At 24.4% G+C, this 27,322-nt stretch overlaps 3 protein-coding genes across 5 annotated transcripts; 1 reads left to right on the top strand and 2 right to left on the bottom strand.

Annotated features, from left to right (window-relative positions):
• Positions 1 to 779: 779 nt before the first annotated feature.
• On the bottom strand, positions 780 to 23,230 carry LOC122855262 (zinc finger protein chinmo). Of its 3 annotated transcripts, XM_044156485.1 has the most exons (7): positions 22,677 to 23,230; positions 15,381 to 15,641; positions 7,984 to 8,204; positions 7,619 to 7,869; positions 7,143 to 7,390; positions 6,777 to 7,052; positions 780 to 4,519 (listed from the first exon to the last, which is right to left on the bottom strand). In XM_044156485.1, the coding sequence occupies exons 2-7, from the start codon at positions 15,499 to 15,501 to the stop codon at positions 4,287 to 4,289; spliced, it is 1,350 nt and encodes a 449-aa protein (XP_044012420.1). In that variant the 5' UTR covers positions 15,502 to 15,641; positions 22,677 to 23,230; the 3' UTR covers positions 780 to 4,286. The 3 variants fall into 3 exon arrangements, with proteins under 3 accessions (XP_044012420.1, XP_044012421.1, XP_044012422.1); XM_044156486.1 differs by lacking the exons at positions 15,381 to 15,641; positions 22,677 to 23,230 and adding an exon at positions 13,825 to 13,920; XM_044156487.1 differs by lacking the exons at positions 15,381 to 15,641; positions 22,677 to 23,230 and adding an exon at positions 13,821 to 13,880.
• Positions 23,209 to 25,592, bottom strand: LOC122855263 (cytochrome b-c1 complex subunit Rieske, mitochondrial). Its single transcript, XM_044156488.1, has 4 exons — positions 25,278 to 25,592; positions 24,902 to 25,021; positions 24,672 to 24,849; positions 23,209 to 24,588 (listed from the first exon to the last, which is right to left on the bottom strand). The coding sequence occupies exons 1-4, from the start codon at positions 25,483 to 25,485 to the stop codon at positions 24,300 to 24,302; spliced, it is 795 nt and encodes a 264-aa protein (XP_044012423.1). The 5' UTR covers positions 25,486 to 25,592; the 3' UTR covers positions 23,209 to 24,299.
• A 268-nt stretch (positions 25,593 to 25,860) lies between these two features.
• Positions 25,861 to 27,302, top strand: LOC122855261 (probable dimethyladenosine transferase). Its single transcript, XM_044156484.1, has 5 exons — positions 25,861 to 26,039; positions 26,109 to 26,475; positions 26,551 to 26,896; positions 26,965 to 27,071; positions 27,187 to 27,302. The coding sequence occupies exons 1-5, from the start codon at positions 25,982 to 25,984 to the stop codon at positions 27,227 to 27,229; spliced, it is 921 nt and encodes a 306-aa protein (XP_044012419.1). The 5' UTR covers positions 25,861 to 25,981; the 3' UTR covers positions 27,230 to 27,302.
• The last annotated feature ends 20 nt before the right edge of the window (positions 27,303 to 27,322 follow it).

Genomic DNA, 27,322 nt, shown 5'->3' with positions numbered 1-27,322 from the left:
CTACTTAAGCGATAGATGAATATTTTACATCGATCATGTCAATTTTCCTGCTCGAATTTTTTTTTTTCCAAATAAGTTCACATAAATTTACATGACTTTTTTATTTTTTTTATTTTTTTCTTTTCCCAATTTTTTTTTTTTTCAACCATTTTATCTTCTATTTCTTCAATTTTTCCTTTTCTCCTAACACTTTTCAACGAAAAAAAAAAAACTCTATATGAAGTTAATCTAATTTTTTTTTTATTAAATTTTATCTTATACGTAATAATGGAACATTTAATATCCATACGTAATCTAAATTTTTATTAATTTTTTTTTGCATTTCGCTATGTGCACTATTTAATTTTTTTTTTAAATTTTTAATTTTTTTTTTGTATTTTTTTTTTATAATTTTTTTTCGAATTTTTTTTTTTTCATTATTTTTAATTTCCATTAGTTTTTTTTCTTGTATATTAATTAATAATCTAATATTTTGTAATTTTTTTTTACCAATGAATGTTAAATGCATACGCACAATAAAATTGTTAATAATTTATTTTTAAATTTCAGCCAAAAAGACTGTTGATAATTTTTGTGAAATATTTCTATAAAATACTTTTATTTGTTTTTGATAATTCTATATTTACTTTGAGGTTTTATTTTGTTTTAAATATTTATTTTTCAATATAGTTTTCATGACGTATTTGTTTGTCTGTATGCATTTTATATTTGTCCTTAATTATAGTAATATATTATTTAATTTTTTGTGCAAGGAGTCAGGAAAAGAGTTTTCTAATCACGTATATTTACGTGCATATAACGTTTTTTTTTTTTTGTGGGCTATACACAAAATTATTCACAGATCAACAACGTGGATTTTACTAAAATCACAATACAGTCATCAGCATATATAATCAAATTCATTTGTACTTTTCATTATTAGTACTAAATTATTCATTCATCCAGCTCATTTATACATTTATTTAATTCATACTATATCGTCAAGTCAAACTTGTGACTCTTTTTTTCTTTCTATTTGTATTTTTTAAATAAATTTTCTATTTTTGCAAACTTCATGAAACAATTATCTTGTTTTTTTTTTTATTATTGTATATGGAATCTGTTAGCAATCAACATGATTTGATATTTATTTATTTGGTTCTTTAAATATATAGTTTTTTACACATATTTATTATTTACCAAAATTATAAATAATATTATTTGCTTGAATAATTATTGAAAATAATAAAAAAAAATTAATGAAAAACAATCATGTTAAATTTTGTTAAACCGACGAAATATTTAGTTTATTTAGAAATTTAAAAAATGTATTTAATAAAAGTCAATTATCTATATGAAAATTAAATCAAAAATACTTGAATTTTATTGTTAAATTAATCATTGAATCAAGTATTGATGAATTAATTTACTAAGTTTATTATATATTATTTTTAGATTGACAGAATGTTCCCTGTACTTTGATGAAAAAAAAAAAAAAAACTATATGTGAGGTAGTAGATTTCATTTTGTTCTTGTTATCATATTCTAATTTATTTTTCTATTATTTATTTGTTTATGAATTTGGCAGCTTTATGTATTTATTGTATATTTATTTTATTTGTATAAAAAAAAAAAAAATAAATCTGTTGCACCTTGTGACTTGTATAAACACTAAATAAAATTCTATTATTCTATTGACTTTGATAAACTCATGATAGGCATCTCGTTATAAAGCAGATATTTAACTTTAATAGACTAATATTTTAAAACAAAAAATTTAATGTTTATTTATGGAAATTAAAAATGTGATATTGCTTATAGTTTTTTTTTTAATGTTATATTTGTGAATTGTAAATACTTTGCAATATTTTTATAGCCTGATTGGCAATAAATAAACTGTGTTTATAATGATTATGATAATGCATGAGTTAAATTACTCTTTAGACATATGAAAAATATAAAGGCACAATATTTCTAGAAAATTTAAATATCCACTATTTTTACTGTAAATTGCAATCTATTTTTATTTTATTTTTCAAGCAATCAATTCATTATTTTTTTTTACTCATTTTTAATTGACTATTTTTATATATCTTTATTTTTTTTTTTTATTATTTTTCATTTTTAATAACTCGTTATTTATAAAACTTGACTATTGCATTTAAAATTCATTATACAATTAACTATTAAAAAAAATCTACTTGGCTATTTTATGAGTCATCAAATAAATAATTAAAACAATTTTTCTGTTGTTATAACATATTTCAATAATCATAAATTTTTATACTCATATCTTGACAACCAAATAATCCTTTAAGTTAATCATACAATTAAAAATATATTTCGATACAAAAAATCAATGGTATTTTAAACACCACAATGACTTTTAATATTTAAAATAAAACTTGTTTGTTTTTGTGTAATTTTTAATTAACTGTATTTCCTAAATTTTCTAGTAAACACTGTTATTATTTATAACAAAAAAAATAGTACTGATTTTTTTAAAAATAAACAAAAAAATAATATACAAAGAAATATTAATCAATGAAATCAATTATAATTAAAAAAGTTTTATAATCTTTCAGTAAAATAATAATAATCATTTATAATAATAAAAGAACTTCTGTCAATTTTTTTTTCTCTTTTGTTTGAGTTGATTGATTGATTGTTTTTTTTTTTTTTGCTATTTAAATTGGCACTTTTTTATGAAACTATTTTTTGTAATTTTATTTTTATGCCCACCATTATATTTTTCTAAGTACTACATGATCAGTTCAACTGGACGTACAGTATATATATATATGTATTTTCATTTATCGTTATAAATTTACTATGTATTTTTAAATGCTGCTAGTCTTATAAAAATTGAATATTGTAATCATGGCAGTTGTCGGCTATCTGTATTATATATAATATAAAAATTTTATTTATTTATTCTGTTACTTTGCATATATATTTGATAGAAATTATAAATTTTTAAAAATTATATTTCTATTTTTTTTTTCTATATTTGTTTTATCTGCAGCAGTCCGTTAATCACTTTTTATTTTTCTATTTTACTTATGAATATTTACAATTTGTAATCATTATTATTGATCACAATTATCATTTTTCACAGATTATAATACGGTAATGTAAAAAATATGAAAACAAATATAAACAAAAAAAAAAAATAGAAGACAATAATATTTAAAGATAAAAGTTTACAAATTACCTGAGTTTTATTGTGTTTGCAATTTTTTTTTTTAAGTTACTAATATGTAGACTCTGTGTGTCACTTGCATCATCAATCATTCAATAACATACACCTATGATCTCATAATCATAAACTAGTTCATTCAAACTATTTAAATTTTTTTTTTTTTTTTTTTTTATTTCTTTTTTTAAACGTTTGCTTGCTATATTATTTTTCAGCTAAGCTTAATAATATTATAACAATTAAAAAAAAAGATAAAAAAAGAAAAAAAAAATTTATATAGTTTTTCTATGACTTTTTTTTTTATTTACTATATAGTTATTATATACCCACGTAAACGAATCAATTTTTCGAATAAAAGTTAACAAATTTTACTTGACAGTTGCACTTTCATTGACTAGTTTTGTGATTTTGTTATATTTTATTATTATTTTTCTCTTTTTATTTTCTTTGAAACAGCGTTATATTTTTTACCTATCAATATTAATCAAGTTTTCTATCTATTTGAAAATAAATGTCGTTTGTAATATACTGAGTTATAAACAGATTCTTTTTTTTTTTATATTTTAATAAAATTATTTGAATTTTTAAATACCATTTTTGTCTTTTACTTGCATCAAATATTGTACGTCTATTTTAAATCATGTCTATTGATAATATTTTTTAATATTTTTCTTATATTATTATATTTTCATCCTGAAAAATATTGAGGTATTTAAAACCTCTATAGTATTTAATAAAGAGGTAGATAAATATAAATAAAACGTATATGCAAATAAATCAGAGAGATTTTTGTCATAAAAAAAAAAAATAATAAAAACGAAAAAAAAAAAAAGAGAAAAGTAGAAGGAAGGTCAACAGGTAACTGTAGTAAGGTATCACCATTCTTGGTCATAAAACAATAAAGAGATTATGAACCAAATTTTTTAAATTATGGCTCATCAAGTAGCTGAATATTCCATTTTTTATTTTGGAAGCCGGCTTCTCTTATTTTTTTATTCTTGTTTGAAATGTTTTTTTTTTGTTTTTTTTCTTTTCAAGTATAATATTTTTATACTTTGTCTCTTTATAATTGAGTATCCAATCCAAGAATAAGTAAACTGGGATTTATTTATTGTGGTACAGTATCAGCAACTTGATGAGTTGCCGTTTGAAATGCTTTTATGCTCATTTCATTTTTATGTTCACGTGCGATGTGTCGTCTAACTGTATTGTTTCTTGTAAATGTACGTGAGCAAAATGGACATGACACTCTTATTCCCTGATGACGTTGTCTTACATGAGCACGAAGATTCGTTTCATATCCATATAAACGATCACAAAATGGACATTTGAGCTTTTTACCTATGAAAAAAAAGAAAAAATAAATAATATAATACATTAATAAATATTATAAGATGTGGAGATAAGCCTTTTAGCCATTAAATAGATTACAGTTTATATGTGTGTTAATCTCATGGTAATTTTTTATTTTATTTTATTTTTTGATACTATCAAGGTATAAGTGCCTGGGCATTCCCTGCATCGAGCTTATTCAACAGACCGTAATGGCGAAAAAAAAAAATTACGCATTCGTAAATCGATCCAACATTTACAGACGGACATTTTCAAGTAATTTTTTTTCGACAGGTTTGTTTAAAATACAGACTTATTTTAGTAATTAATTTTGATAATTTATCTTGAAAAATTACAACAAAAAATTAACAATTAAAAGAAAAAAAAAAACAAAAGTCTATTTGTAGAAAAAGTAAATTTTTTTATTTTTAGTTATTTTTTTTTTTTTTGTTGTTAATTTTCAAGGTCAATCATCAAAATTTATTGGACAATCAAGTCAGCTTTCTAATGCATTTTATGCAAAAAAAATTTGTCGAAAATATTGATCTGAAAATGCTGAATGCAATTTTTAATTTAATTTTTTTTTTTTTTGCCATCACGGTTTGTGATAAGTTCCATTTGTTTCTCTGGGCCTTGGTAAAACCGTCATAGATGATAAAAAAGAAAATTTTTTAAATTTATAATTAGTTATTCATTGAACAAAAATTATGTATAAATTTTTTTCTAGTTCCTCGATTGAGCACAGCGCTGTTAACAAATCTATATAACAAAAATTGAACACACCTAGTATCAAGGTCTTGAGATTTTATCAGACCCAGCCACGAGTTTGTGTATTTGATTTTTAAATCTACAATAATTTAGTTTCTCTTGACATTGAGAAAATTCTTTTATTCATAAAAATTTAAAATTATTAAAATTTATATATTTTTTAAATAACAATTTAAATGATTTTTCAACTTAAAAATTTCGATATATATTTTAAATAATAATAAATATTAAAAAAATAAAAATATCAATGTTAAATATGAATTTTAATTATGAATTTTGATAAAACTATATTAGAATAATATAAAATTCCAGATAACGTAAATGAAAAATAGCACCAGCGCATACAATGTTCGGGTCTGCGTCGATCAATATGCAGCATAGCGACAGAAATACTGTATGAACTCTACAACGTAGGGGCTTACTTTGAAATTACTCTTTCCTGACGATATTTAAGGTCGAACTGAAAGTATTTTGTGTTACGAAATACAAGGGGTAAACTGTATGCCATAGAGCTCGAATAACGTCCATTTTTTTTTTTCATTAAAATAACAAAATCAAGTATAAAAATAAGCCTCACTGAGCATTTAAAAAAAAAATTTTTAATTGAAATTACATGTAAATCAATTAATTAAATTATCTCTAAATTTTAAATAATTAATTCGAGATAATTTATACTTTTTTTTAAATCAATTTTATAATTTTTTATGTTTTTTTTTTATGCTTTAAAGGGTTAATAATTTTTTTAATTATTTAGAAAAAAGCATAAGCATAATTTCAAGCTTCAATGACAGACTTGTCTCGTATTATTATGAAAATTTTTCTACGAACTTGAGACCAGTAATTTAAAAAATTTAAAAATAATTAAAATTGATAGAATTTTAGTCTATTGTGTTTTCTAAATAAAATAGTATATTTTTCTATAATTATTTATGTTTAAAAAATCTGTGTAAATTGGCTTTTACTATAGCTGAAATATTAAAATTGTTAATGACCATGAAATATAAATTTAGAATAAAAATTATATCGAGCATATAAGTAGTTTTAATTTTGAGAAAGTCATCGAGTCTTATGACGCTAGTATTTGAAGGGTTATTCTTCAAAGTTTTGATAGTAAAAATTTATTTCATTGAGAGCTACCCTATATTGTAATTGACTCTTTGGGTTGGCAAGTCTTCTTGATGAAAACAGGTTGTTTATAATCTCAAGGTGAAATCAAATTAGTAATTGAGTCATCAGCCTGTTATTATTCTCTGAATAATATTCATAACTAAGAATTAACCCTATTAACCCAACTAGAACCTAGCAATAGCTTCGGCAATAGAAACTTAAATTCGAAATAAATTTCGTCGAAATTTTAAGACTTCTAATACTGAGCAACAGTTTGAAATTTATATATTTAATTTTTATACACTTTTGATTGCAATTAAAAAGACATTTAGTATAAAATATTTCAAGTGTGTTTAAAAAAATTTATATAATTGATAAAAATAAAACTCACCGTCTGGTGTACTGACTGTTCCTGCTTTGTTAATTTTTGAATTCCATTTGGCTGGTGTCGTAGGTGCTGGACTTAGATCAGGTGTTGGAGGATGAGTAAGTGGTCCAATACTTTGATTATATGATGTTACATTATGTTTTTGTTCACTAGGCATAACATAATTACCAGTATCAAAATTACGTCCACTTGGATAAACTTCATTTGACAATCTTTCAGCTAATTTATCCGTTCTGTCACGATCATTTAACATTACTGGCTCTTGTTTTATTCGCAAATCTATAATTAAAAATTAAATATAAATTTATCATAATACATTTACTAAGTATATTAAATCAATTTGATAATTATATTTTTTTAATTTTTTACCTTCAGCTACACTTTCTTTATGTTCACCATTATTTTTTTCTTCAGATCTTTCACGTTCAAGTTCACGTTCCAATTCTGTGGGTGTATGAGGTGCAGTATGTGGATGAGTTGGATTTTCTGAAGGATGACTAAACGGTTGATATAAATGATTTTCAAGTAATAATTGATGTGGTGCAGAAGCTGGCCGAAAAGCAGCCCCATCTCTTAGTACACTTACTCGACCAAGGGCATCCATTTCATTTGGTGATCTATAAATTCAAAACATCGCATTTACTCCAAATACTCATTCTAGAACAATTTGGAAAAATAAAATGTGACCTCAATATAGAAGTTTATTATGATAATTGATTATTGAACAACATCATTAACCACTTGACTATGAGGGCTTTTTATTTTTCCATGCTCATTTAACATTATCGTTACGCGTTAAATCGAAATTGAGTAATTGTGATGTGCATTATAAAAATTTCACTCACTTCATCAACCTTGATCTCTTTTGAGGACTCTCATTATAATAATGAGACGAATTATACATGTTGGGTACAGCATAATTTGGTGCTGGTGATGAAACTGGTGTTGATTCTTCTTTTAATACCCGGTTATTGGTTGCATCCGCTTCTAAAACTTCAGTATTTGTATTACTGGATTCAACTGATGAATTATTATTTTCAGCTGCATGTCGATGTGCTACTGCTAATTTTTCATGTTCAATTGATAATCCTTTGACCTAGAATTATTTATAATAAAGTTGAAAAAATGTGGGAGTTAGATACTTGATATAATTAAATTAAAATGTTCAAATAATTGTAATTTTTGTTTGTGTTTTTTTTTTTTTACGTACTTGAAGACACTCTGCTGCTTTTAAAAAGGAGCTTAATGATTCTTGTGACACATGAACTTCACCTCTATACATGAATTCAAGTAATGACGCCATATTTTGTGCACTAGTGCCATCGAGAATAACAATAAGACCAGCTGGTGATGGTGGCATGCCTTCAAATAATTCTTGAAAATGTTTGCTGCATGCTGCCAAGATTAATCTGTGTGCTTTAAACGTCACACCTATAATTTTTAAAAAAAAAACAAAGAGAAAAATTCATCAATAAAAATAATATGAATCGTGTATATAATCTATAATAAAAACAAAAAGTTGTAAGACTTCATATATAAAACCTTATACATGAAAGTTTTTCCATGACCCTTGGGCTATTATTCTCTTATAATAAAAAAAAACTCAAGTGTGATAAAATTAAACGTAGTGTAGAAAAACAGCGTAGGCAAAAAATTTATTTAACAAAAATATTTCAAATAACTATTTTATAATTTTTATTCATTTATTAATTGCAATTAAATTATTATTAAATATATATAAATATTATGCAATTAATTATTATATTCATAGCCATTTTTTTGTACAATAGACTATAATTCAAGTATCATGCTGACTTGAGAAATTTTTTTTTTTGGATATTATGAAAGTTCTTAAATGAGACCAAGCATAAACTACGCATGTCACTTGATCTATCTTTTGAAAACGTGTACCACGACAAACATAAAACGATAAACACATGTATACAAATGCATTATCATATGTGTTGGTAAGAATGGCGAATATATATAGTCGATCGTTCTTTGCAAGGGCCAACGACCGAATGATTTCATCAGCGCGTGCTTCCGTAGGCGGTTTACGGTATTTGCCGTACGATGCTTTTTTTAATTTTTGTCACTAGCACAAAGCTAATATTTAACATTGTATTAATTATTTAAATATAAACAAATAAATAATAAGTGTTTTAATCAAAAAAAAATAATAAATATTTATTGTTATTTTAAATTGAATATAAATTTGAAAGCTTGCTTTTTTTTTTTTTTGTTTTTTTTATCAAGTTTTTTTTTTTACGATGCGAAATCAATATATGTATACCACACGGGGGTGTATATTTATTCATTTTTTGCTATTTTAGCTATTCTGTTTTGAATATTTTGTATAAAAAAAAAATTTTTTCCCTACATTTGATTCGAGCGAATAAATAGAGAAAAAATTAATTTAATTTTTGCTTATCTGGGTTAGTAAAAATATAAGTAACAATGAATCAAGTAAATGTGGTTCATTAACACTTCAGTGTGTTGTTAAAACTATATATATTTATAATTTTAACAATAGAGAACTGCGATAAGAGCGTTGAACTAGAACTACACCGAGTTCCTGGTTCGATCCCAGCCTTCGACACTAAGCTCAAATAGACTATACCATACTGCACGCATATTTTTTTTTCAACTATTTATCATACAAATTTTAAAGTTAATATTTTTTGTTTGTCCTACATAAATATATACACTACATTAATGCATAAAATTACATTCAAAATTGCAAAAGAGTATTACGCAATTAAAATTTCATATCTACAATATAATTTTGTAATAAATAAAATTTAATAATGAATTATACTTGAATATATAACTCATACAACAATTTCATTCGTTTAAATAAAAATAAAAAAAAATCAACAAGTAAAAAATGAATTGCTTTGTATTAGTATATAGATAAAAAAAAAAATATAAAAAATTAAAGATAAGACATATCATAATCACAATCAAAAACAAAAATGAAATAAAATTTTATCTTTATTTATTGCCACGTGCGAATAGTTGATTATGGGCATTGCATATGTCTTCAACAAATATATATTTTATTTTTACACGTAATAGTGCGTTGATCTGCGCATTCATATTTATTTTTCAATATATACGTTATCTATATATAAAAAAAGCATGTAAAAAAAACTAAACAACAATAACAATTATATAAATAATAATAATAATAATAACACTAATAATAAATAATTTTGTGTCTTTTGGCTGCTTTTGCCAATCGGAAAAGGAAGAGATTGCTGTGTGTGTTGGCGGGGTCATCGCTCTGGCAAGGCCGATGCAGAGTTTGCGAAAGTCTTAAGCGCGTTTGCTTGATATAATATATTTTCTAATTTTATTTTTTTTTTTTTTTATATTTTATTTTTTTTTTCCGGGCCAAGCGATCCACACGGACTTCTACCAAAGTTGTTATTCGACCAATAGCCGAATGGTGAAACCAAGGCCACTCCTGTTCTCTGCACATGCCGGCACGATGCAAAGATATATTCAACTCAAAGAAAAAAAAAAAAATAATATAAAAAATATCTAAACACATGTATCTAATTTATATTTTTATTCATAAAAATTATATTAAATTATAAATTATTTTTCAATTGATCTCTGTTTGCGTAAAAATAACAAAACAAAAAATATATATATGTTTAAATTTTCTTGGATATAAATTGAAAATAAAAAAAAATTGCGCAAGCTATTAAATAACTTGAACATTTTTATATACACGCGTACATAGTAAACTACATAACGCAAGTGTCAAATACCACTCAATAACAAAAAAAAAAAAATGAAAAATATAATAACATTACTAGAAGCAAGTATAATCTCTTGATTTGTCTCTTGTTATAATCATAATAATATATATATGTATGTTTATGTAAGCATAGAAAAACATAAACCATTATGAATTATATCTGACGTGGAATGCCTCATATATTTATATACATTTCTGTTTGGGGCGACGGAAAGGTTACCATTTCATACAATATATATAAACAGTATGTTATCAATCTGTATTGCCCTACCCCTCACCCAAAAAAAAATATTATCATGGTAAAAAAAAATAATTTCACTCTTTTGAAAAGAAAAAATATTTTTAAAAGTTGTAAATTTTTATTATTTCGAATCGAAAAATCAATCGAAATATTTTATTTTCCATAGAGATAATTAGTTTTATTTGTAAGAAAATAAATTGATTAAAAACAAAAAGTAACCTTAGACGGTGTATCTATAATAATTTTTCAGCTCATTACGCATTAGATTTGAAAAATGCTAGAAAAAAAATTAACTTGCTTGGAGCATATATATGCCGGGTACAAAGCGATTCTATGATAGATTCTAATATGTATATGTGTGTATCTATAAATACATATATAATTATGTTCAAGGACAAGACCCTCTACAATTCCATGTAGAACAGGAAGAGAAGAAGTGTAGGAAGCAACAAAAAAAATGCTAAAAAGCAAAGAGAGAAATAGAGAGAGGGAGGGAGGGAGAGAGAGACAAAGAGCGGATCGATTCGAGGTCACACGCGCAATGTCAACGTACTCTCACTAACATCCTGTTGCATCACGATTGGGTTAAAATTCGCATGAATTTTTGTTTTCTACATAGAGTATATGGCATAATACATGTATTAAGGACATTAAGGTAGTGCAATAAGTAATAATTTTTCATAAACATAAAAAAAAAATCTAATAATTCAATAATCAAATGTAATGGTTGTTTTTTTTTTTGTTTTTCTAATATATTTAATAGCTGGTTTGGCAATCAAAGAAGTATGCGGCTGAATATATCTATCAATTTTGTGCCAGTCATTGTAAGTTAGCATGAATAGACTATAGCAAATATGTACCTAGAGTTGCCACTTTGTTGTTATTTTTTTTTATTAATATGTATAATCTATTCATCTCTGGTGAAACTTCATTATTATTGTAGTTAACTATTTTTTATTTACAACTTTCACCAAGCTTATTTAAAAATACAGATTTGTGATTAGCTATTACATTTTTTTTTTACAGAAGAAGAAGAAGAAGAAGAAACATACTCCAACAATTTGAGAATAATAAATTCATTTAATAGACAAAAGAGAACCTTTTTTTTTCTAACATAAAAAATTCTTTTTGCTAGAAGAAGGACTATCCTCGATAGAAAACCTGTATGGGTCAGTTCTAAAGATGAGTTTTTTTAAGTTTTTTTTATATTTAATGAATAAAACATGCGGTTAAAATCTATCGGTTAGAGTTAACCACACTAAAAGTTAGCACAAATAGAATGTAGCTTTATAGATTGTACTATGAATAACGTCCACCACATTGCGCCTCTTTACCTGCACTTTTTTCTTAAACTATATAATAAAAATTTTATAAATAAATAACAAGTTATCAAAGGGTTTAGAAGTGTCTTGACTGATTGAGCATGTATAATGAAGTCGTACATGCATCATAAGGGTTGCTAAGGCTATACCCTAAACTTACTATGACTCTAAAAAAACATCAACACCAAAGTCACTATAGTTTTTGGTGCGCCACTTTATTTCAATAGGGTGAGCACCTGAATTCATGCATCCTCAGAATATTCTATGTAATTTTTTTTTATTTTTATACTGAATACTTTATCAATAAAAAAAAAATGAAGCATAATTTATTTATTATTTCCACTTGAATCATTAATTTTTAATTTAGTTTAATCGATTTTTCATTTTGAATATTTTAGTAGCTTGGCTATTTTTTTTTTTTACTTTTACGCATACTTGATTGGCTAAAGAATGACACAGCTTCCTCCCACTACTACTTGAATTCCCTTTCTTTTTAAATTCAACGCACTCGTCCCGTTTGAATTTTAGCGAATCCGTAAGCATAGACAATCCCCACTTTACTTCTGCCCAATTGGATGATATTATTTTTAAAAAATAACTTAACCTCAAAATTTTAAATTTACTTATTGTTTGTTTTTAAAATAAACGGTAAAAAATATATTATTTTCAAGTATAACCCAACATTAGTTAATGACAATGATTAATTTATTAAAAAATTAACTAAAAATATTTAATTTATCCAAAAAAATTAACTCAAACAAAGGCCCAAACTACTCTATATTTAAAACTGTAATAATTATATTATTATTATTAAATAAATTAAAAACAATATATGTATATTTTAAAAAATTTTTCATAGAAACCGTCTATGATGACACTTAGATATATATCTTTGTTAGTAGCAATGGCTTAACCATTTTATCGTTATTTTTTATTTCTCTTTTTAGCCTTGGAAATGACGTTAATAATTCACACGTGCAAGGAAGCAGAAACGAAAGTGTTTTCGTATACATCCGTCTCCACAAAACCGTGTATGATAGCTGTGGGGTATTTGACCTACTATAGTTACTGTGCTTCTATATATTATTGTCAAATACTCGTGAACCATATAATAACGATGTCACTATTATTTTATTTTTGACTGATATCTTATTAAAACACAAGTGGTTATTTACATATACATACATTCAACTCTGATGCAACTTGATCACATCGAAAAAAAAATAAAATGATTCGGTAGAAATTTGAAAGAGGGATCCCACTTTTTTTTTTTTTATTTGGACTGCTGCAAAATAGAATATTCAAAAATTAGAAAGGAAATACAAATAGAATTACGTCATAATGACATATTGAGAAGAAAAAAAATAAAAAAAAAATTGCCAGGTAAAATTTTAGAAATCTTTTTTTTTTTTTTCTATTTTAACATTTTTTTGCTGAATTTGTAAATTATGTGTGTCATGGTACATTTGATGTGTATATTTTTTTTTTTCAAATTTTTCTACAAAATATACGTCACAAGTACCTTACGCATGATTATACCGTTTGAAATATTTTTGAGTCAGTGGAAGTGCCAACCTAAATGTGCATCAACATTCTTATATAGTTATTTAAATATACTATTTCTAATTTTTATTTAAAAAAAAATATTTTTTTTTTTTTTAACACGGTGCCTAGAGGCAAAGAGAAAAACTGTTAGGCATAACTGTAACCCAGACCTACTTTGACTGAAGGCAAGTGTGATGACGGTGGGGAACTCGTGACCCATGATCCGAGACTTTTACGCATTGAACGCACTCAAATGATTCCTCTTAACGAAAAATATATAAATTATTCGAAAGATTTAAAAAATTTGATATTTTATATATTTCATAAATCCAATTAAAATAAAATAAAAAAAAAAACATTTTTTTCATCGTAAAAATATTTTTTGTTATTCATGATTTTTATCAATGAATAATCATCATTATATTTCTACTAAATAACGAAAAATATTTTTATTTATTAATTAATCCACATTGCAAATATTAACGAAAAAAAAATGTAAAAAAATTATTCACAAAAAAAAATTGTATCTTTCTTTGTATTGCCTATATAGTTTTAAAATGGAAAAAAAATTTTTTTGAAAACAAAAATTGGTCGTACTTGTACAAAAGCTGATAGCTAACTGCTACATATAAAATTTTTTGCAACAGTAAAATATTCAACTGTTGGAAGTGGTAGACAAATATTCACATACACACAAATATATATACTTTTAAAAAATATATCGGAGGGGAAAATAGTGATTTAAAAAAATTTTTTGCCAACAAAATGCAACGATGCAACGTATAAGAGTGCAGTGGGTGGTTTAAATTTAAACAAAGTAATACCATTGGTTGCCCTCCTCTCAACGCACTCAGCCAACTAGCTTGATGCATTTTTGCGACACACCTACTATTAAATGTGCGAAAATATGGCGCGACTGCATATTGCAAATTTTCATTGTTTGATAAATTTTTTTTCTTTGTTTTTTTCATTTAAAAATGATTGTTTTCAAGCAAGGAATTAAATCATAAATTTATTTACAATAAAATTTAATAAAAACTTGCTGTATAAACAAGTGCATTTTTGCAGAATTTTTATTTCCTCGACTGCAAAAATTGATAGCATTTGTTTGTTAAATTTTTTATGATATGTTGATGAGGAAAAATTTGTGCAATAATATTATCTAATCTTTGTGGACCACGCTTGATAATTACTGCTTATTTTTTGAATTATTTTTTTAACATTTGAGATAAGCCACGTGTAATTTTGCCAAACAGAAAATATTAGTTGCGAAATATGTGCGGAAGGTAAGTGATTCCGGTTCCTTAAAATTGAGCTTTTTTTATACTTGCAAAAAAAACATTTAATAAATTCAAAAAATCAATATTCAATTTTATATTTAAAAAAAAATCATAACGTTAAAAAAAAGTAGGTTTCAAAGATGAATCATTCGAAAAGAAAGTTCATCTTACTGACGATTTCGAAAGCTTTTTTATGAATGTGTTCTTCACGGTGGTCATTATATAATGATGATTGCAAATTTTGAAATACGTTAGAAAAAATAATTAAGGCGTATATTATATATGAAAATAAAAAATAAAAATAACATTAATTATTTTTTTCTATTGAACAATATAAATTTGACAGTTGAAATTTTAATTTTTTTTAATGCATAAAATGTTTACGAATTAAATTTAGATATTAGGTATTTATTTTGTAATTTAAATTATATTTTTTAAATGATAACTTACCTTCACAAAACAGGGTCACATCAGTTAGACTCTCGCTTTTGAATAAATTTGAGAATGCTGTTGCCAAATTGCTGCCAAAACTGTTCCATTTTAGACAAAATTGTTGTTGATGAGAATCCATGATGTCACCTTTTGACACAGTACCCTCTCCCCTATCACTCTCACCCTCCAGCACGTTTTTATTATTTATTTTTTCAATTTTTTTTTTTATTTTTTAAATCTCGTTGATCACACGTGTACTTCAAACTGCTGCAACTCTAGCTGCACAAAAAAAAAAATATATATTTCTCAGTATTGTTTTAAATAAAAATAATAAATAAAAAACATTTATATATTTTTTCACAATATTTCACAGTAAACAATTATTTTAAAAAACAATAATAAATGTATTTTTAAAAAAACCTTTTAAACTAAATTTTCCAAGTCAACAATATAATTGATATTTTTAAAAAATCCACTAAAATATTTATTAACACAAAAAAGTAACTTTTTAAATTTCTATTTAAAAATAAAAAAAAAATATATATTTGTTGTTTAAAAATTTGTTTGTTTTATTGAATTTATCAAAAAACTATTTTTTATTTTTTTTTCATTTCGGATAACAAGCCAAAGTGAGTCGTCACAACAGGCTGTTACTTGGAGCACTGTGTTCAAAATTGAGTAAGTTCCCATACACGCATTCTACTAGTATTTTATTGGTATGAGTACAGCATTTCGTCATGCATCTATGTATGTTGAAGAGTATGAGCAAGAGAGCAATAGATGAACGCGAAACTACGTGGGAGCTTGGACTAACCGGTGTAAACTAAAGAGGCGCACGTGTAACTAAAGTAGGGGAAAAAAAAGTATAAGAAGTATATAGCGGTGATCAAAAATATATATATAATAGTATAGAAGGCGAAATATAAAGAAGAACAAGAGGAGATTTGGTAACGAGTGAATGACGCTATGAACATGAAGAGAGGGAAAATAAATAAAAAAAAAAGGGAACACACGCGCAGTGTTGGAGGAGAAGTGAACGAGTAGATCGAACCGACAAGTGGCGAAATAAACAGCCAAATAAAATATATATAAAATAAAAAAAAAAAATTTAGAAATGAATATATACACAATAACAGTTCTGAGAAAATTTCGGATCGCATCATATAGACCTTATAATTTTACACTCCGATTATGTGATAAAAATTTTTTAATGACAATGTACATTTATAATGATTATCAATATATAAATTATAAATCAAGTATTTTAAGACAATTTAAAATTATTTACAAGACTATTTATTATGGATAAATTATTTTTTTATTAATTAATAATAGTAGTTGTGATTTTTTTATTGCGATAATTAATTGAGCTTATTTTGAAGCTATATGATCAAATAAAGACTTAATATTTATTAAAATTGTACATAGGAGTATATAGATATTTTTATTTAGTAAATTATACTACTATGCACTACTATGTATTTATACATAGTGCAAAAAGTACTATGTACTTTGTATAAGAATTTTTTAAGCTGTTGTTTTTTTGCTAACTGAGCTTAATTCGTTGCTATGTCGTCAAATAAAAAATGTACTATGCATAGTAGTACTATATATTTTTCTGATAATAGTACTGTTCTATTAACAGAGAATACTATGCACTACTACTATGCGATAGTGTATTTATAATTTAGAAATTATTAAGATGACCTGCTGATTTGAATTTACTAATTTTATTTTTATTAACTATTTAATTTTAACTATTATTGATTATAGTAAAAAATAATTATAACTATATATTTTTCGTCCGATCAAAAGACAACTTTAGTAAATAAAATATTCTGGTTATTTATAAATTTTTCTATTATTATTTATTTATAGAAAAATACAATAATAAAGCGATTAATTATTTATATATTTTCTTTTTTTAATATAGTTGAAAAAAATTATATATAAAACTTGTATAAAAAAAAATTTAATTGTTTAAAATACTATTGTTTTAGTGGTTAACATGATATCACGCAAAAAGTCAACGTTGAGGGAAGTAGAAAAAAAAAAAAGGGTAAACGAAAAAAATAAAATAGAAAGAAAGGTTATTTTTTTCGTTTTTTTCTAGAAGAGAAATTTTGTAGATTGACCCTTTGGCAATTTCTAAGAAACTGCGAAAGCTTTTTCTAATATAATTTTTTAACTATTGTTATTTTTATCTTTTGAATTTAGTTTAAATAATAATAATTCAAGTAAAATATGTAACTTGAAATTAGATTTATCAATTTTCACACCTTGTCTATTTGTCATTTAAAAGTATTGAGAATTTTTTGAATATTGAGAGGTTGAGTGAGGTGAATTAGAGGGAGTGGGAGTAATCAAAAAAAATATATATATATATGAAGAAGGGAGAACTCAAGGTCATTACGGGGTCGCACGCGCGGTTCCAACTCACATAACATGCACACACACGGAAAATTTTTTTTTTTTTTTTGATTCCGCACGCACATGCGTTTGACGAACTTGCACGCACTTGCTTACTCACTTATTTAATTGTTTTTTGGGTTATCTCTTTTTATCGTATTATTTATTTCTATGCTTATTTTTTTTTTTAAAACCCTATAAACGCAATTTTTTATCATGTTTAATACGCTAACATTATGTGTATGTATTATGTACATGTATATTAGGGTGCGTTAATGTGTTTTTTTATTTTTTCATGTTCTAGTTTGTTTATTTAACAAAAAAAAAAAAAAAATTACTTACATAATTTTTTTTTAGATTTTTACAACGTTTTTTTTTTTTAAATAAAAACTATAAAAGTTGAGTTATCATGTGATGACTCATTAATCATCAGTATATATGATCATGTGATGACTCATTAATCATCAGTATATAATGTTTGGAAATTTTTTAACGACAATTTTTCTTTATATTTTTTTTTCTAATAAATTAACAGCGAATGTTTAATAAATATTTTATAAAAGCAGTTGTCCAAGAAGCAATGATCACAGGTTCAATTCCCGAACAGAGTTGTTTTTTAATTTTCAATTTAAAATGCAATTAAACAATTAAAAAATTAACAAAAATATTTTATAAACATGCATTCAAAATTAAATAATTTACTCGCATTATTATTACTGGCTTTAAAAATAATAATAAAATTATGTTTGATTATTAATAAATCAAGAAAATAAAATTTACTTTTTTGTTTTTTATAAAATAAAAAACACGTCATTAATTAATCAAGGATTAATTAAGACCCGAACATTTTTATTTCAAAATTAATTTATATATAAATTATTAAAGTTGAATATTTTTATTATATTTTGATGATAATAGAAAAATTAATAATAATAAAATATATAAGATAATAAATATATCCAATGATTTTATTTTTTATTTTTGGATGAATGCGATTGGAAGTGACAATCATTGAGGTCACAGCACAAAGCAGGTGCTGAGTTGCCACAAATATATCCACGTTGTTCAATAGATTCATTTGCGACACACATATATATTTATAAGTATATCAATTTTCTATAAATATATGCATTTATTAAAATGACAATGTTATCCATCAACACTACCAAAAGTTTCTTGGCTATATATAAATAAATATTTATATAATATATTTATATAAACCTTGAATAAATGGCCATCATAAAATGAATCCATTTGTTAATGACACTTTTATTTTTATATATTTTTTAACTTGGACAACCTCAACGTTGAATTCATATTTCTTCAAAATAAAATCATTAGATTATTATAAATTAATTTTTTTTCTATATATCGTGTTACTTTTTGTTTTTCTAATGCTTCTGATGCGCAGTTTATTTTCAACTAGTTGGATCAATGATAAATTAATTTTACTATTTTTTTTTTTTTTTTTTATAACAAAAGCTTTAATCAATTATTTTTTAAGACTTCATATGTCTATGGTTTTATATTGGCTAAATGATTTAGAAACTATATAGGAAAAATTTTAGAGAAATTTTTTTGATTAAAAAAAATTTACTGTAATTTGAAAATAAAAAAAAATACATATGAATGACAAAAAAAACCAGTTTTATAATTTGCAAATTTTGTTAGAAATAGTACCAATAAAAAATAGCTGTAATTTTAAAAACAAAATAAAAATACCAGTTTTTGTAGAAACTTGAATTTTTATATCAAAATATATTCTATTTTTTTTTTTCTATTTCACTGCAGCATATAGATTTTATAGCGGATATATATATCCTAGATGAAATCTATTAGTATCTATGTAAAAAAAAAATATTATCAAAAAGTTAATAACAAATATTTGTTTGTCAATTTAAATGTTTTACTATTTTAATGTGAAATACTGTGAATTATTTCTAACTATACATAACAAGATTTCTATTCGTTTCTAAGCATGGTCATAATTTTTGAAATATAACTATTATGTTTGTAGAATCTTGTAACTTTGTAGTATATATTAAAATATCTACAATGCGCGTGCAGAAAGCGAAATAGAATCATAAAAAGAGAGAGAAATAAAGTATCACGTGTGACAAGAAATGACCGTGAGTTAGATATACGGCCGTGAATTGCGCATGAGACGATGACCTTTATCAGATTTTTTTTTTTTTTTTTTTTAACTAAATTTTAGTGGGTATACCCGCAAGTATACTCAAGGGAAAGGGAAAAACTGGAATAGGAGGTTTTTAAGACGAGTTTTAAACTGTCTTTTTCTAATTTACAAGGACAACATTGAAAATAGTATTACATAGAAAAACGAATATTAATAACAATAGAAAAAAATGTATTTTTTTTTAAATTTTAAAAAAGGGTGAAAAACGAGGTTGTTTGGTGAATAAAAAAATTTTTTTTTTAGTAATAAAAAAAATCAAGTTGTTTTTCTTAGAAAAAAAATATTCTCATAAATCTTAGTTGCGTTAGCTGTAAACTTTAAATTCAAAATAATAACATAAAAATCTTTTTTTTTTTTTATTTTTTTTTATTTACTCTTTGAACCGTATATTATAAAAAAAAATAAAAAAAAAATTAAATGACAGGTGATGTATGGTGGTTGCGTGAAATCATACTATCCTAGTGGCAATTTTGCAAACTTTAAATTTAAAAAATAAAACCGTTAGAATTGTTTGTAAAATTAAGGTTATGTATATGGCAAATTTTAAATTGATCAATTTTTTTTTGCTATAGTATATTTGCCTATTAGTATATGAACAAATTATATTTAATAGAACGGTTTTTCTAAACAAATTTTAAATTATTTTTTAAATTTATTTATTGTAAATTCAATTATTGCGATCTATATATTTCTAATTAATTTTTAAATAAATAATTTATACGTTTATTTACAATGTAATATAAAGTTAGAGATAACAACAACAATTGTTGTTTTTGTTTTTTGTTATTAATCGTTAGATCCATAAATTATTTTTGTTGTATTTTCTAAACAGGTGTCTAAATAAAAATATTACTTGAAGATAAATAATATTATGATATTTACGGTATTCATCATGGTTTGGCAAAAAGATTGATGTTAGTTGCTGGGGCTATATCACTAACATGGGCGTACATTTTACTTGGACCACGTCACGCCCGTCAATGTTTGCACCCCCGCCTGGCGCCTATTGCTGCTGTTTTCTCCATTATTAAGGTTGTATATCAAATTTCCGCAAAAATATAAAAATTTGCAAAATATACTAAAAAAATATAACGTTATATATCAATCAAAGTATCCTATTTATTTAAAATAATTTTTTGCTTTTTAGTTTTTTGAATAATTAAGGGTTTATTTAATTGTGTAATTGCAAGTTTTTATGCAAGGGATGATTAAAGCAAATTAACTCCATAAAAAAAATAAAGAATCATAGAAAAATAATTATAATAAATTTTTTTTCTTCAATAAATAAGTCAGCCGGAGAAATATTTAGTCAATATATAAATATTTTTAAAAATAGTATAAGTATAACGGTAAATGAGCAGAAAATAATAGATATTTGGCAAAAAATTAGAAAGTATATATCCACATTTTTTTAATATCAAAACAACTATTTGAATAAGAGAAAGCTTTTAGTTGTTATGGTGAAAAAAAAATAAGTTGTTTTCTTCATATTTTTCCGAGATAAAACAAAAAATATGCGGAGAATTCTATAAATTAATTTAGCACGAAATATTTTCGAATTGAAAAATACTTCAATTATATTTTTCCACGTTTTATTTTATTGTATTTATTGTAAATTTAATTACAATATATTTTATAGATATAATTTGTTAGTTTTCTTGAATATTGGAGTAGTAAAAGTTTTAAGAAAACTCGATTAATTAATTTGAAATATAATCACAAAAGTTTAAATTTATTGAATGTTGCTGTTACAACCCTTGGTGGAAGCTGTTATACAACCCTTAAGTCTTAAGGTCGTACTCACAGGATTTCGGCGTAATTGTGTTAATCTAGTTGTGCAAATGGGTGATTTTCATGCGCATGCGTACTTTTTATTTTGCATCATCCAGCTAGCGAGAAATCTTTATCACATTTTTTATATATTTTATATACAGCTACCCGAATATTAAAACAACAACATTCACAAAATATTTCACTACTTTCACATGACAATAATAAACAATAATTATTAAATTTTTATGTCAATATTTATATTCTTTTTAAAAATCAATAGACGAGTAAAAAAAAACATCTATATCTTTTAGTTTGACGACAATAACACAACATAATTTTGACCATTAATTACCTAAAAATTTAGTTGAAATTTTTTCGATTAACCCTTTCATAATTGTGCAATTTAATTAACATTATTTTGTATATTTTATAAACAATATTATTGTTTGTTTACTTGAATGACACTTGTATATAAAAATTGACAATTAAATGTAAAACAAAATAGCAACAAAACATTGTTAAAAATAAATTAAAACTTGAATAATTAAATACTTTAATACTATTATTTTGCAAATAGTAATAATAAAATTTGGCTGTTATTCGGAACAGGCTAACATAGTAGCAATAAATACATACAATATGTACAATCAATAATACTCTCGGAAAAAAAAAAAAAATGTCATACCATGGCTGTAACTAACGAAGGGTCAATATGACATGACTTGCCCTTACAAAAATAATTATACCTAATTATTATTTTTAAAAAAATTGAGCAATACTAATTTTATAGTATTGTGTTTTTATGAATTTAATAATAAATCATGTAATGTCAACTTGAGGAAAATTAAAAATAAAAATAACCAAACTTATTGTCAAACAGCATCATGATTATTATAAAATAATTAATGTTAAATTAAAAAAAAAAAAAAACTCACGTTATAATGAAGAGATTAGTCAAGCTTCTGTCCAGCCTTCACCGGCTTCTTGCTTTTTCTTATCCTATCACACATTTCGATCCTTGTCACAAAATCACATCACTTATTTTTTAATTTAAATATAAAAAAAAACATAACAAAAACAATCTACATATTGTCAAATTAATATATTTAAAATGGTGGCATTAGAAAGTAGAAAAAAATATTCATTTACTCAAAAATTTTGTTTTTTTTTTTTAATAATTTCAAGGTCGAATAATAAAGTGACGGGTTGTTTTTTTTTTATGTCTGTTTAGGGTGCACTGTATTGATATTTTTTTCAAGTATAAATAATGATAAACTTCAATTGTTTTTTTTTGTATTGATTTATAAAGTTTTTTTAGCAAATAATAAATTAGATTATCGAAATTGTCATTTTTTAATTTTGTCGACACGCCGCCAGCAGCAATGATGACTGAAAACTGAATAAAAGTAAAATGTAATTTAGAATAGAAAGGAAATTTTTTTTTTTAGAAAATATACAGACGCCCCGTTACGATGCGCAAAACTGAAATGCAATGCAATGAATGAGGATAAAAACATACAAAGACGACGTCTGGTGTCATGGTCAGTAAGCACAAGAAGGGTAGTATTGATATAGATTATAAAATTGGGGGGGTTGTTCTATGTATGCTCATGAAACACTCACATATATTCAAGTTTAGAACTTTCTCTTTTTACTTATTAATATTATTTTATCCCCAATTCTTGCATAACACATTGTGTTGTAAATGATGCATTCTCAAAAAAATATTTTAAAAATACATTTTATTCATCTATTTACTTTTTTTAAAAATATATTAGACTAATTATAATTTTTCATTAGCTAAATTAGCTAATTAACTAACTATAAAATGAAAAAAAAATTTTAAATAAGTTGATTTTTTAGTTTTTAATGATGATCTTCATCTTGGAGAAAAAAAAAATATCATGATGTTATGCAATTGGTTTGGATGTGTAATTGCATTAAAACACACCAATACATATTTTTATTGTAAATGTGTTATGCAGATTTTTAAATAGGACCTTTTTTTTCTGGTAATTATTTTTTTTGCAAGCTTGATATCCCCAGAAATACATCTAAAATTTGCAAATTACATTTGGCTAACTTAGCATTGCTTAGCATTCTAATATTTTTTGTAGAATTTTTAATAGTTGTCCTTCACTATGCAAAAGAGTTTGACAAAAATCGAATATTTATTAATTATTAATAATTAAACTTGCAACAAGGACTTGCATAGTGGACAATTACCTTAACAAAATTTAATTATTGAGAACAATTGAGAAAAAACAAAACCTGACGTAATTTTTTTTTGTAATGATGATATTGGAGATGTAATCATACTATAAAGTACCACATTTCTATTTTATTTAAAATCAACAAGCTGTACAGTTTAGCAATTCAGTTATTATGAAAAGAAAAAATAATTTAATTTTTTCATTTCACATACTGTTATTATTTTATTTGTTTTAAATGGTTGTTGTTATTAATTTACAATCAATAATTTAACGAGATAAAACTCAATTTTTTTTTTACTACAATTTTATCTTATCAATTGTTTATTTTTATTAATTTAATTATGTTTAACCAACAACAACTAAATCACCTTCTTTAAATTCATAAGCTGGTACTTCAAGATTTAAAGGTGCTGGTCCTTTTCTAATTCTTCCACTAGCATCATAATGAGAACCATGACATGGACAATAATAACCACCATATTCACCAGCATTTGCAATTGGTACACAACCCAAATGCGTACAAACACCAAGAACAATTAACCATTCTGATTTTTTAACACGATCTTTATCATGTTGAGGATCACGAAGTTCTGATAAATTTACTGCTTCTTCTTTTGCTATTTCTGCTTGACCTCTGCGACATTATTTCAAAAAAAATAATTAAAAACTTGTCAAATTATTAACAACACTTGGTTGTAAAAAAAAAAATGTTCATACCTGTGACGAATAAATAGGGGTTTTCCACGCCATTTAAATACCATGCTTTTACCTTCTGGAATAGCATTTAATTTAACTTCAATTTTAGAACTTGCTAAAACATCAGCTGATGCTGACATTGTACTGACAAGATCAGTAACAAATCCTTTTGCTCCATATGCAGTTGCCAAACCAGTACCTTAAAAAATCATACCTCATTGTTACAAATTTCTTAGAAATAAATTTCATACCTGCAGCAATTGATTCCCAACAGATCTCTGGATCTTTTGTTATGTCTTTACGATAAGCATCAAAACTTGGTACTTGAATATCAGTATGTGCAAAACGTTTTTGAAGTATTTGAGTGCTCACTGAAATTAAAAATACAAAAACAATTGTAATTAATTTGTCAATGTCATAATTAAATATAGAAAATTTTCATTGAATTGTTACTGTAAATATATCTATATTAATAAACTTTGATTTAAAAACATTACATAACCCTTGAAGAGGGGACAAATGAAAAGTACAGTAAATGTCAAAGTTACCAAAAAATAATATGTAATAATTATATTTGTGTGATTGTTGTTGATAAAAATATAAGATAAATATAAAAAAAATATATACCTGCAGGTCCTGAGCTAACAGTAAATGGTACTTGAAAAATTTCTTGAGCCAAACTGTAGCCATTTGTTCTGATGATTGTTGGTGGTAGTGCTCCTTTTTTTTCTTGAACTTTAGCGGTTCCTGTTACTGGTAATGCACCATTTGATATTGCTGTCACAGTTGCTCGTCCAAAAGGAGCAAAATTACCCGATTTCGCAATGACATTCATTTTATTAGTAAACAATTAATAACTTATTAAGTTTAACAAGTTTATTAAAATGACTACTTATGGCGAAATCAGCCAGTGAACAATCTGAAGTGTTCTGACTTCCATCAAAAAAATTTCGACTAATCATATCGAAATTTTTCGATAAAGGTTTATATACACTGTAGTAGTATTTTCTTTTGATTAATTAAAATATTTACATCTTTTTTTATGATTTTAGAGTAATTTAGAATGATTTTAATATATTTTTAATAATTTTACATGTAAAAGGAACTCTAAATGTAAAAAAAAAATAGATTAAAAAATCAACATTAACGGCTAACTTCAAGTATTCTACTTGTGGTGTACACAAACCTTTGATGTCTAATAAATCCGGAAATTACCGATGATTATTTTCGTTATATTTTTGTACTCCAAAATCCACATGATCACATGTATCAAACTATCAACAATACATCTTGATTTTCAATAATTAACAAGTACATAATAAAATTTAAAAATGCCGAAAGTTAAATCAGAAAAAACTAGTCGTGTTCACGACAAAATTGCTAAACAAGGTATAAATTAATTTATATTTTTATTGTGTTAATTTGTCAGATATAATCATGTTTTTTTTTTGGTTATAGGTATTATGTTTAATAAGGATTTTGGTCAACATATTTTAAAAAATCCAATGATTATTGAAAGTATGGTAGAAAAAGCAGCATTAAGATCAACTGATGTTGTATTAGAAATTGGACCTGGTACAGGTAATATGACAGTTAAAATGTTGGAAAAAAGTAAAAAAGTTATTGCATGTGAAGTTGATACACGTATGGTTGCTGAATTACAAAAACGTGTTCAAGGAACAGCTTTACAATCAAAATTACAAATAAAAGTTGGTGATGTACTTAAAGCTGATTTACCATATTTTGATATTTGTGTTGCTAATGTACCATATCAAATATCATCACCACTTATGTTTAAATTACTTTTACATAGACCTCAATTTAGGTAAATATTATTAAACAATTTAAAAGTTGTTAACAAATAATGTAATTTAAAAATTTATATACATTTATTTTTTAGATGTGCTGTTCTTATGTTTCAAAGAGAATTTGCTGAACGTTTAGTTGCTAAACCTGGTGATAAATGTTATTGTCGTTTAAGTGTTAATACACAATTACTTGCAAGAGTTGATATGTTACTTAAAGTTGGTAAAAATAATTTTCGTCCACCTCCAAAAGTTGAGAGTAATGTTGTTAGAGTTGAACCTAAAATTCCACCACCACCAATTAATTATCCAGAATGGGATGGTTTAACACGTATTGCATTTGGAAGAAAAAATAAAACACTTTCAGCATCATTTAAACAAACAACAGTTATGACAATGTTAGAACAAAATTATAAACTTCATTGTAGTCTTCGAAATATAGTAAGTTTAAATTTTTATTATTACCTTTTATTTTTTAACAATTAATATAATGTCATTTATATTTTTAGCAAGTACCAGATAATTTTGATATAAAAGAATTAGTCAATAAAGTTTTGGATGAAGCTAATGCAGCAAATAAACGTGCTCGATCAATGGACATGGATGATTTTATAAGGTATATTAATTTAATTGTAAATTTATTTCAATGTAATTTTAAAATTACTAAACAAAAATTAAAACAAATTTATTTAATCAGTGTATTTATTTTATATAAATTTTTTTTGTTTCAGCTTATTGCATGCGTTTAATTCTCATGGAATTCATTTTACATAAATGTAATTATAACAATTTTATTTGTAAATTAAAATGTTTATTTGAAAAATAAAAAGAGATTTTTTTATACCACAATAATTATTAATTTTATTT

Source organism: Aphidius gifuensis, linkage group LG4, assembly GCF_014905175.1.
Source record: "Aphidius gifuensis isolate YNYX2018 linkage group LG4, ASM1490517v1, whole genome shotgun sequence".
NCBI classification, from domain to species: Eukaryota; Metazoa; Arthropoda; class Insecta; order Hymenoptera; family Braconidae; genus Aphidius; species Aphidius gifuensis.
Note: the sequence above shows the minus strand (reverse complement) of the source record. Positions and strands in the feature narration are given on the sequence as shown.

What these genes read in the sequence shown, in the direction of transcription:
- LOC122855262 (XM_044156485.1), bottom strand. Translation starts at nt 15,501, where the DNA reads ATGGATTCTCATCAACAACAATTTTGTCTAAAATGGAACAGTTTTGGC. An exon ending in TGTGACCCTGTTTTGTGAAG is followed by an intron (nt 8,205 to 15,380) that starts GTAAGTTATCAT and finishes TAAAAATTATAG; the next exon opens with GTGTGACGTTTAAAGCACAC. An exon ending in AAGAGATCAAGGTTGATGAA is followed by an intron (nt 7,391 to 7,618) that starts GTGAGTGAAATT and finishes TTGAATTTATAG; the next exon opens with ATCACCAAATGAAATGGATG.
- LOC122855263 (XM_044156488.1), bottom strand. Translation starts at nt 25,485, where the DNA reads ATGAATGTCATTGCGAAATCGGGTAATTTTGCTCCTTTTGGACGAGCA. An exon ending in TGTTAGCTCAGGACCTGCAG is followed by an intron (nt 25,022 to 25,277) that starts GTATATATTTTT and finishes TTTTAATTTCAG; the next exon opens with TGAGCACTCAAATACTTCAA. An exon ending in CCCCTATTTATTCGTCACAG is followed by an intron (nt 24,589 to 24,671) that starts GTATGAACATTT and finishes ATAATGTCGCAG; the next exon opens with AGGTCAAGCAGAAATAGCAA.
- LOC122855261 (XM_044156484.1), top strand. Translation starts at nt 25,982, where the DNA reads ATGCCGAAAGTTAAATCAGAAAAAACTAGTCGTGTTCACGACAAAATT. An exon ending in CGACAAAATTGCTAAACAAG is followed by an intron (nt 26,040 to 26,108) that starts GTATAAATTAAT and finishes TTTTGGTTATAG; the next exon opens with GTATTATGTTTAATAAGGAT. An exon ending in TTACATAGACCTCAATTTAG is followed by an intron (nt 26,476 to 26,550) that starts GTAAATATTATT and finishes TTTATTTTTTAG; the next exon opens with ATGTGCTGTTCTTATGTTTC.